At 36.5% G+C, this 11,826-nt stretch overlaps 1 protein-coding gene across 7 annotated transcripts in view; it reads right to left on the minus strand.

The window, feature by feature from the left end:
• Positions 1-11,826, minus strand: part of Pka-R1 (protein kinase, cAMP-dependent, regulatory subunit type 1) — a 356,477-nt gene that overhangs the window by 72,996 nt on the left and 271,655 nt on the right. For all 7 annotated transcript variants that reach the window (XM_070085818.1, XM_053773397.2, XM_053773400.2 and 4 more), the window contains 2 exons: positions 822-977; positions 159-359 (listed from right to left, as the gene is read on the minus strand). In XM_070085818.1, the coding sequence (XP_069941919.1) occupies positions 159-359; positions 822-977 (357 nt within the window). The remainder of the gene's footprint in view (positions 1-158; positions 360-821; positions 978-11,826) is intronic.

An 11,826-nucleotide genomic window follows, 5' to 3' on the forward strand; every position in this document is an offset into this window, starting at 1 on the left:
CAAAACATGCCAAAAAATCTGTATAATACGAGTTTCTACTATAATACAAAAACTTGTCCACCAAAATTACAGTTGCTTAAGGGTTAGCATGTCTAAATACACTTAATTTGAGAAATTTAGGCAAATTCAATTTATCGTTAGTTTAAGAGTTCTCTTACCTCAACTTCTCCCTGGTCCATAATATAGAAGTTGTCGCCCTCGTCACCCTGCTGTATAATAACCTCTCCAGGCAAGGCATTAACTGGAAACATGGCATCAAAAATATCGGAGCGCTCATTTTCGTCCAAGTGAGCAAAAAGTACATTTTTTCCAATAGCTTTCTGCAGGGCAGCCATGGTTTTGTAATCTTTGGGAACCACCTGAAATAAATGACATAATTACCAAACAACTGATTTTATAATATTAACATATTTTCAAACAGAACCAGTTGCAAATCAGCTGAGAAACTTTGTCCAACTTATTATCACACTGTATTGCTCAAGATAAATAAAAATGCCATGTAATTGGAGTGGTTTACATGGGGGTAATAAATGCTATGACCATTGGAAAGTATGTGGGGAAGGAGGAGGGGGGGGGTCACGAGGGTGAGTGAACATGTGGGTATAGGGTCAAGTAGGAGTGTGAGTATGAGACCACAAGTGGGAACAAAGCTGGGTAAGCACATAGGTACGAGAATGGGTAAAACCATGTTGCATAAGGATGGGTTAAGCATGTGGATATGAGGGTGGGTAAACTTATAATAATAATAATAATATATGTAATGTAATGGGAGTAAGGTTTCATAGTGGTATGAGCATGGGGATGGAGAAGCAACACTGTACCTTCTTAACATAAGAGGTGGCATCATCCTCTGAGAGGGGCTCTGCAGATATGGCCCCTCGTCTGGTCTTGCTGGTGGTTATGTGTGTGGGCATGGGGCTCAAGTCATCTGCATCCTCTGGTGTCACCACACGCCTCTCACACTCACGCACCGCTTCCTGAAACAAACAGTCAGACTCAATGCAATGTGTCCCTTGTCACATTCCTTAATCTGATACTCAAAATACTAAGATAATTACTTGGAAGACTTACCTAAGAGAATGTGGCATACATCAACAAGCTGTAGCAAAATGTGTACAGAATTAGTTTTAAGAAAGCTATGATGTGGGAGTGGGAGACTGGCAAGTGGGGAAGGGGAGCTTTCGTTTGGAAGGAGGCAGAGTGTGAAATGGATGTGGGTCAATAAAACACTTCTTGGAGACCTGCCAATGAACAAATAAGCTCAATCAAACAAGATATATACTGCACAAGAACTTAAAAACAAAGGTTTATCAAGACATAAGATTCCCTAGTGTAGTTCTTGCATTTAACACCACTTGGAAATTCCCTAACAGATAAATTCCTTTAATTCCCTAACTGTAGGTCTACAGCACCAGTTTCTTCCCTAGTAATGTTCCACAAATTTTCTTATGTATTTTTGTCCTAAAGGACATTTCCTTAAGTATACCTGAAAGACGTTTCTGGGGAGAATGGGAGGGAGGTCAACGCTTCTGCGGCCTGGTCCCAGACCAGGCCTCCTGGAGGATCAAGGTCTGTTCAACCAGCTTACTGCTGTTGGACACACGTAGTCCGACATACGAACCATAGTCCAGCTGGTCAGGCAATGACTTGAGGAACTTGTCTGGTTTCACTGGCCTTGTGTGCTTGCCCTTAATGTGGTGCTCCTTCATCCTTGCTGCTTCTCCATATTATTTAAATTTATTCTCCACATAATACCCATATTCCATAATGGGGGACTTAGCTATTTTTCCTCATTTTTTTTTTCAACGTAAAGTGTACTATTTAAAAGATTTGTTTGGTAACCAACAGGGCTACTTACTCTTCACGAAGAAAGAGTCACTTTCATAGTGACTTCACCCGAAAATCTGCATTTGGTTTTAGAAATTATAGCCTATCCACCAGTGTCTACACACACACACACACACACACACACACACACACACACACACACACACACACACACACACACACACACACACACACACACACACACACACAGAGTTGTAAGGCAGTGGAATAGCCTAGAAAATGACGTAGTGGAGGCAGGAACCATACACAGTTTTAAGACGAGGTTTGATAAAGCTCATGGAGCGGGGAGAGAGAGGGCCTAGTAGCAACCGGTGAAGAGGCGGGGCCAGGAGCTAGGACTCGACCCCTGCAACCACAAATAGGTGAGTACAAATAGGTGAGTACACACACACACACACACTCTACGCCTAGTAAAAAGTACATCAAGAAAAATAGTACATCTTTGGTAAATCCTCATGAACAAGACAATTTATCAGCAAGATACTTCCAAGGTTTCCTGTTACACAATTACCCAAGTGAGAGTCCCTCACAGTCTCTGGTCACATGGTTATCAGTTCTGTGAGCACTGATCACCAGGAAGCCAAAACAATTAAAACAATTAAAAAGGGTTAATGGGATCACAATGTTTTTTTCCATTATGCACAATCTATCCCACTTGACAGTGACAATGAGCGAGCCTATTATTAGTACCTGCCGGTTACCAGGGTAATCCACCACCCACCAGACAGCAACATACAGTACCTCAAAGTGGAGAACAATTCCATGTCCTAGTTTGATGCAATAATAGGTTACAATGACCCAGCCTAGCTAGTAAATACTAAGCAATAAGCTATAAACATTTTCATTTTTCACTGGTTATGGCATCTCATGAGCACGATAAACAAACAACATTATGATACAACATGCCTTTAAAATAAAAAGGTAGAGAAGTGCAACTTATTGGTCTCATAAATTTTTACTCATGCAGGTTTCCTGGGTGACAGCTTGATGTACCAGACAGGCTGCAGTCAGCCTAGATAGCCATAACATGGCTGATCCAGTGCATCCTGGAAAAAAAAAAACTGGTTTCCTTTGAAGATTTCTATCCTTTTTTCCAGCAATATTTCTGATATCTGATGGTAAAAGGTTGAATAAGCTTGTTCCAAACATGGTAATACAGTTTTCTCTAATGGTGTCCCTATGGCACCCTTTTATTTCCTTCCATTTCTCACACTCCAGTAAATTATGTCAAGTGTGTTCATTTGGAACCTGGCCCTCAAGTATACCATTTCATGAATAAATCAATCTCTCTCTCTCTCTCTCTCCTCTGTACTTTAAAGCATTCCTAGTACATGTACTTTACATGTTTCTTATTTTAGCTATGTAAGCAGTAAAGGATCTTTGTACATTTTCAGCTGTGATCTCTCTCCTACCCTGAAAAAAGCTGTGGACAAATAACAGAGAAATGAGCACACATCATTGGAATTTAATTCGTTTGTTTTTTCTGTTATTTTTGCCGAGTTTCTTGTGTTCATTGCACCTCTACTTTTCAGTGGAGGAATTGCATAGGTTGATGAGCCTCTGTTCTCATAAAGCAATTTGTGTGTACATATTTAGAACCAATCCTCCCTGCCTACATTCCAAGGAGTACAGATCAAAGGACTTCAGATGTTCCCCATAATTTAAGTGCTTGACTGAATTTATCTACGTAAAGGTTCTCTGAATATTCTTCAAACCAGCATTAAAACAGATGTAAATGCAGAGCAATTCTTGCCAATGCCAACACTCACTTTTAGGCCGATACAAATACCATCAAAATTCGCCAGTACTAACCAACACCGATACTTAAGCACATTTCTAAAGAATATCATTATTGGCTTGACATCACCTGTCCTGAAGATCATAGTTGTGGAAAATACTGTATATATTTTCCGGAAATACGGTAATTTATAGGTAAATAGATGCCCTATATTGTATTTTTAAAAGAAGTATGATATCGAAAATGGGAAACCTGTGGCTGGGGGAGTCAGTCGCCATTTTGTTTGAATAGAGTAAGACGTTAATTAATAATGTGAAGGATTTTCGTGCTCTAGAGGTTAAAATTGGGTTGACACCTCTCAAATAGGAGGCGAAATTGTTGGATGTGCATTCCTGCATAATTTGAGAATCAGGCGACTGGACAAGACAACTCCAGGAACCCCAGCTAAGTCATGTCTATATTATGTTTATAGTTCTGGCCAGTATTATTATCATGAATGTAGACGGGGGTTTTCTGAGTATGATACACCTTAATCTCCAGTCAAATTGGTGAGTGATATTAAGATATATTTTCCTTCTGTTATGTACTTGTGTATATATATAACCATTTATTATTTTTAATATACAGTCCACAAAATTTATATATTTACCGGTATTCCTGGTGTATGTATATTTCATTTAATTAATAGGTCCAGAGCAACTTGTGGTTATGACAGTGGTAGGTATCGAAGGGGGACATTTTTTGTGACCTAGGTGTCCCAAATTCCTACATGTCTATGTAACATTGATAAATAATTATCTTTATCATTTACTGTTATCTACATAATTAGTTACATCCAGATAAATGCAATTTTCCACATTTAATTTGCCCGTTGGTCCTTCTTGAACCGGAGGTAGTTAGTGAAGTCATTAATTAGTTAATTACTTAATAATTATATGTGAAATGACAGAAGGAGGTGGATGTTAAATTCACAAATTTACTTAATGTGTAGTGGATTATAATTATTACAATATTAATTTGGATAAGTCAAGTGTGGGTAAAGAATATATTAATGTGTATAAGTGTATGAGTAATTGATAAGCCAAGTGTAGCTAATTATATTAATGTGTATATTAATTTTGCAAAGCCAAAGTGGCTAGGATTTATATTAATGTATTTGTATAATATTAATTTGATAAGATAATTCTGCCAAGATTTATATCAGTGTATGTGTAATTGATAAGCCAAGTGTAGCTAATTATATTAATGTGTATATTAATTTTGCAAAGCCAAAGTGGCTAGGATTTATATTAATGTATTTGTATAATATTAATTTGATAAGATAATTCTGGCCAAAATTTATATCAGTGTATGTGTAATTGATAAGCCAAGTGTAACTAATATTAATGTGTATAATATTAATTTTGCTATGCCAAATTCTGGCAAGGATTTATTAATTTGTATAATATTAATTTTGATAAGCCAAGGCTGGCTAAAGGTTTGTATTAATGCACTTTAAAATTATATATTTTTTTATATGTAATTGCTAAGCTCAAGTAGCTAGGATTTATTCAGAGGTAAGTTGTATCAGTGTTGTAAGTTGTAATCAGTGTTATTAATAAAGTTGAATTTAATACATTGCATCATGGCTGAAAATGAGGAAATTAATGTAGAAGAGAAACATGTGGAATATAGAGCAAAGAAAGCATCAATGCAAGCTAAAACAAGGCATGTAACAAAAACATACAATAAATGCTTGGAATTAATGAATCAAGAAACTGTGAATACTGATTTAAAATTGTATTTAGATGCTTTAGGTAATAGATATGATTCATGCAAATTATATTACAATAAATATGAAGGAGATTTGTTAGTAAACTGTGTAGATGAGACTGAAGTAGATCTCATGATTAATCAGTATTATGAATTAGAGGAAAAGATTCTTTCTTGTAAAAGTCAGGCCTTGAATAAATTAAAATGTGTAAACCAGACAGTTAATCAGTCTGCTCCAACAAATAATATGTCTTTGCCAAAACTCCCAGAACTATGTTTGCCTGTATCTAATCCTGTGTAACTAAATTATTTTACCTCAAAGGACAGGTAAGAGATGCTCACATACTCATACAAGCCTTTCCCAATGTAGATGACTTACAAGGAAGCAGTTGACTTGTTGAAAGTCACTTATGGTAATATAGAACAAAGTAGGTTGGATCTAGTGAATATCATTGTTAATTTAAAATCTCCAGATCACACTTACAAAGGTTTACAGCAGTTTAGAGTTAAACTGGAGAGCACTCTCAAAACTTTAAGTAATAAATATAATCTGAAGGAATCAGACTGGTTATTGAGTGCCATAGTACAGAATAAATTCAGCTGTAAAACACTTGAATGACTCTCGAACAAGTATCACAAGAGTTATTTTGGTCTGGAGGAAATAAGACTAGGTCTACAAGAATTAATTGTGCAGTTGCAGACCAGCCAACTAACTCATTTTAAAGATGCAACACATAATAACTCTGAGGTATCTGTCAAGTTTCACAAAGGGAAAAATTATCCCAATGGTAATAATCAAAATTCATTTCCTAAAAATAGTTGCATAGGTGCATATCAAGTAGCAAGAATCAGAAATAATGATTCTCCACAAGGTAAGAAGAATAAGTACCCTCCTAAGAGTAGCCCAGTTAATAAGAAACCAGTCAGAGAAAAGAGAGATTGTCTCTTCTGCAATGCATACAATTCATGGAATGATAAAGTTGAAAGATTGGAGGAACTTGACAGATGTATCAGGCGTTTGGGTAATCACAATGTAAAGGATTGTTATGCCAAATTAAACTTCTGTTATCAATGTCACAAAGGAAGACACCATATAGCCATGTGTAAAGGTCTATATGATAATGTTGATAATAATGATAATGTTGACAATCCTGACACAACAGTGGCTAATGTAAAAATTGCTGCTAATATTAATAATGATGGTTTTGCTGAAGTAGCCTTACCTGTGTTACAGGTAAAAGTTGATGATAAAAGGCATAAATCAAAAAATGTAACTGCATTATTAGACCAGGGATCCCAACGTACTTTCATTAAACGTAAATGTCTTGATGGTATGAAAGTACAGATGGGAGATCCCACATCTTTAAAATTATCTGGTTTTCTCTCGGATAAAAGGGCTCAATTGTATGACACTGTTTATGTAACTGTCAGGTTGGGCAATGAGAAAAAACGTGTTAATGCAGTAATTGTAGATAGACTTCCAGAGAAAATATCTACAGTAGGGCTTAGTAAAGCTACAGAAAGACTTTCACATAATGTAAATTTAGCACCTTCTGGTGAAAGTCATGATTCTGTAGGCTCAATAAATATTTTCATAGGTAGTGACTATTATGCCTCCTTTGTAAAGGGTATGGTAAAGAAATGTGGTGTCACCCTTTTGAAGACTGCTGGAGGCCATGTAATGTATGGCAGGATTCCTCGTAATAATAATTCATGACTAGAGGAACCTATAAATACCATAACTGTGTGTCTTACTCATGAAGTCGTACCCCAGTACAATTCTTCCATAGAGGATGGTGTTGAGCCAGTGCATAAATTGTGGGAATTAGACAGCATTGGAATAAACGTAAATGAAGAAAGTCCAGACGATTCTTTTACTCAGGAGCAGTACCTGAAAGATGTAAAATTTGAATCTGGACAATACTGGGTACGACTTCCGTGGAGACTGAACCATCCAGAATTGCCCACTAATTACAGAATGGCATATGGACAATTAAAGGCTCAGCTCCGCGAACTGAGTAAGACACCAGAATTGTTAACTGCCTATAATGATATAATTGCTGAGCAGTTAATTAATAAATTTATAGAAGAGGTACCTCCTGAGCAAGCCAAAATTTATGGTCACTATTTGCCACATCACGGAGTGAAGAAGGATTCTAAGATCACTCCTTTGAGGACTGTGTTTAATTGAAGTGCCAGGAGTAACAAAAATGTACCTAGTTTAAATTTGTAGATGAATGGTTCAGAGAACCGACATGTTGATAAATTAGACACATGTGCAACTCTTGGGTATCTTTATTGAGGAAACGTTTCGCCACACAATGGCTTCATCAGTCCAAACGTAGGAGAAACTTGAAGAACAGGAGGAGAATGAGGTAATCAGTCCCTCAACCTTGAGTCGATGTGTTCAGTCCATCAATCTATTCAAGATTGATGGACTGAACACATCGACTCAAGGTTGAGGGACTGATTACCTCATTCTCCTCCTGTTCTTCAAGTTTCTCCTGGACTGATGAAGCCATTGTGTGGTGAAATGTTTCCTCAATAAAGATACCCAAGAGTTGCACATGTGTCTAATTCACCTAGTTTAAATGACTATTTGATGACAGGTCCATCGTTGACGGAAAAATTAGGAGATATCTTATTAAATTTCAGAGTAAATAATTATGCCTTTACAGCTGACATAAGTAAAGCTTTCCTAAGAGTGGGTTTACAAGAGACTGACCAGGATTGTACCTGCTTCTTATGGCCTGAGAATCCTATTGACCCACTTAGCCCTCTGAAAACCTTTCGCTTTAGGAGCGTATTATTTGGTGCTACATCCAGTCCGTTCCTACTTCAAGCGACGATAAATTCACACCTTAAGTGTACGGGAAGTCCATTGAGTAAAGTAATGAGCAAACAATTTTATGTGGACAATTTCCTGGGTGTGACGTCAACTGAAGAGGAACTGTTAATGACTTATGGAGAGGCTAATAAAATAATGCAAAGTGCAAATATGCCTCTGAGAGAATGGAATAGTAATTCGTCCAAATTGAAGGACAAAATAAGTAAAGATTACCCTGGAGATGAAGTGCCAAAATGTAGTAATTTATTGGGTTTAAATTGGGATACTGAGAGAGATTTGTTAATGTTAAAACCTAATAATTACAGTATGCCCAATAAATTAACTAAGAGAGTTTTGCTTGCTGAAGTTTCCAAATGTTTTGATCCACTAGGTTTAGTGTCACCCCTTACTATAAGAGGTAAAGTATTAATTCAGGAAGCATGGAAACTTAAATGTGCTTGGGATGAAATTCTACCTGAGGAATTCATTAACTGGTGGGATGAATTAATTGGCAATCATGAAAAAATTCCAATGTTGGAGTTCCCACGCCAGGTGGCCAATCTAAATGGGAAAAATGTACTCCACATTTTTTGTGATGCTTCAAAATTGGCATATGGAGCAGTTGCTTATCTTCGATGTAATAATGTTATTTCTCTTGTTATGTCTAAGGCTAAAGTGTCTCCAATTAACCCTTTGAGGGTTTTCGTCGTACTAGTACGTCTTACGCGTAGGGGTTTTTGACGTACTAGTACTCATAAATTCTAGCGACCTCAAATCTAGTGGGAGAAAGCTGGTAGGCCTTCATATGAAAGAATGGGTCTATGTGGTCAGTGTGCACAGTCTAAAAAAAATCCTGCAGCAAACGGTGCATAATGAGAAAAAAAAAACTTTTTCCATTTTTTTTTAATAAATCAGCGACTTTGCAGTGTATTTTCGTATGGTATTTATTGTTGTATTCTAGTTTTCTTGGTCTCATTTTATAGAATGGAAGACATATTACTGAAATTGAGATGATTTTGACTGGTTTTACAATGAAAGGTGCCTTGAAATTGAGCTCAAAGTAGCAGAAATGTTCGATTTTTACCAAACTTCAAAAGTAAACAAATCGTGCCAAGCGTGCAATACACGTCAACTGGTGAGTCTAATATTCTTTCACAAGTGCACCAATAATATTTATACCATTTTTTACACTAATGCAGTAGTCTGCATAACAGTAAATCTTATATTTTTTGTGAGAATAAAAATTCAAAGTGGAAAGCAAAAGAATATAAGAGGGGCCTTGAGACGTGACTAATGACTAGAGGAAATGTCATTTTAGTGCCAGGAATGTCTTTCTTGTTTATTCTGGACCCTATTCCGAAATTGGCATCTTTTGAAATTTGTGTGAAATTGGCAAAATTGCTAAATTCTGACCACTGTACTGGATAGTTGAATTTATAAATGGGTGGTTTCTTGCACCCATTCGATAGAAAAAATGGAGATCTAGCGAAATATTCATGTTTTTTGTCGACTAGTACAGTGAAATTGGCCGAAAATGGGGCTCAAAGTGGGCAAAATCGCCGATCCGTAAACATCGCCGAGACCGCTAACTTTGCGAGAGCATAATTCCGTAAGTTTTCTATCAAATTTCAAACTTTTGGTGTCGTTATGATCGGGAAAATATTCTCTATCTTTTCATAAGAGAAAATAATTTTTTTTTTTTTTTAAATTTGGCCGACCCTGAGAACGAGTTTCGGAGAGGGCCTGTCGACCCTCAAAGGGTTAAATCACATACCTTACCTCAGTTGGAATTAACAGCCATTTATGTAGGTGTCAAATTAGCTTATTATATAAGAAATAAGTTGCAGGAGATAAATATTAGCGACACTGTAATTTGGTCTGATAATGAGGTATCCTTACAGTGGATTCGTAATGGAAACAGTAAAACTGTGTATGTACAAAACAGAGTCGCTGAAATTAATCAGATGCAAGAGAAGTATAATAGTTTGGGTCAGCATATGTTAACATTTAATCATATACCTGGTGAGGAGAATCCAGCTGATTTCTTGTCTCGAGGTTTACCTTATTCTAAATTTGTAAATGCTGTATCATGGTTTAAAGGACCGAGCTGGTTGGTAAATAAAGCTAATTGGCCTGTACAAAAGGCGTATATTGCTCCTGTTGAAATTACTGTGACCACCGCTCCAATAGTTTGTCCTCCCTTAGCCATTGATATAAATAGGTATTCTTCTTTACCCAAACTAATCAATGTAACTAAGTCGGTGTTTAAATTTCTAAACAAGATGAATATTTCATTTAAGTTTTCACATCCTCTTGAATATTGGATAAAGAGGGTACAGGAGGAAATCTATGGAAGTGAGATTAAATTGATGGAAAGAAAAATTGTGAAAGGTTCCATAATAGAGAAATTGGGGCTGTATTTAGAGAACAATGTAATTAGGTGCAGAGGTAGGTTGCAAAATGCTGAATTGGGTGATTATGCTAAACACCCTATCTTACTGCCCAAAACTCATCATCAAACAAATTTAATTGTTCTAAATGCCCATAAAAATGTAATGCATGGTGGGGTACAAGATACCTTAAATTATATTAGGGAAACTTTCTGGATTCCACAAGGACGGCAAAGTGTAAAAAGGGTGATTACATCTTGTGTAATATGTCGCCGTGTGGATGCCAGATCCTATATGTACCCAGGTCCTCCACCATTGTCAAATGAGCAATTTGAGTTGTTTAACAACGAACTCCAGCCGGCCGCAGTGTGGAAAATACTGTATATATTTTCCGGAAATACGGTAATTTATAGGTAAATAGATGCCCTACATTGTATTTTTAAAAGAAGTATGATATCGAAAATGGGAAACCTGCGGCTGGGGGAGTCAGTCGCCATTTTGCTTGAATGGAGTAAGACGTTAATTAATAATGTGAAGAATTTTCGTGCTCTAGAGGTTAAAATTGGCTTTACACCTCTCAAATAGGAGGCGAAATTGTTGGATGTGCATTCCTGCATAATTTGAGAATCAGGCGACTGGACAAGACAACTCCAGGAACCCCAGCTAAGTCATGTCTATATTATGTTTATAGTTCTGGCCAGTATTATTATCATGAATGTAGACAGGGGGGTTTTCTGAGTATGATACACCTTAATCTCCAGTCAAATTGGTGAGTGATATTAAGATATATTTTCCTTCTGTTATGTAATTGTGTATATATATAACCATTTATTATTTTTAATATACAGTCCACAAAATTTATATATTTACCAGTATTCCTGGTGTATGTATATTTCATTTAATTAATAGGTCCAGAGCAACTTGTGGTTATGACAGTGGTAGGTATCGAAGGGGGACATTTTTTGCGACCTAGGTGTCCCAAATTCCTACTTGTCTATGTAACATTGATAAATAATAATTATCTTTGTTATCATTTACTGTTATGTACATAATTAGTTACATTCAGATAAATGCAATTTTCCACAATAGTTATCCAGCATACTTTTCTCCTTACAACCGAGAAGCTTTAACTAGCATTAACATCCCCAAGTCTCTAACATTCCTCTTCTACTCTAGTGAGTAGTTAGTTTATTTTATACAGTACTTTGTCCCAGTTTTCTGCAATTCTTAGAATAGATTAACTGAAGTTTGTCCTCATTAAACATAGTGTT

The sequence above is a fragment of the Cherax quadricarinatus genome, chromosome 17 (assembly GCF_038502225.1).
Source record: "Cherax quadricarinatus isolate ZL_2023a chromosome 17, ASM3850222v1, whole genome shotgun sequence".
NCBI lineage: Eukaryota > Metazoa > Arthropoda > Malacostraca > Decapoda > Parastacidae > Cherax > Cherax quadricarinatus.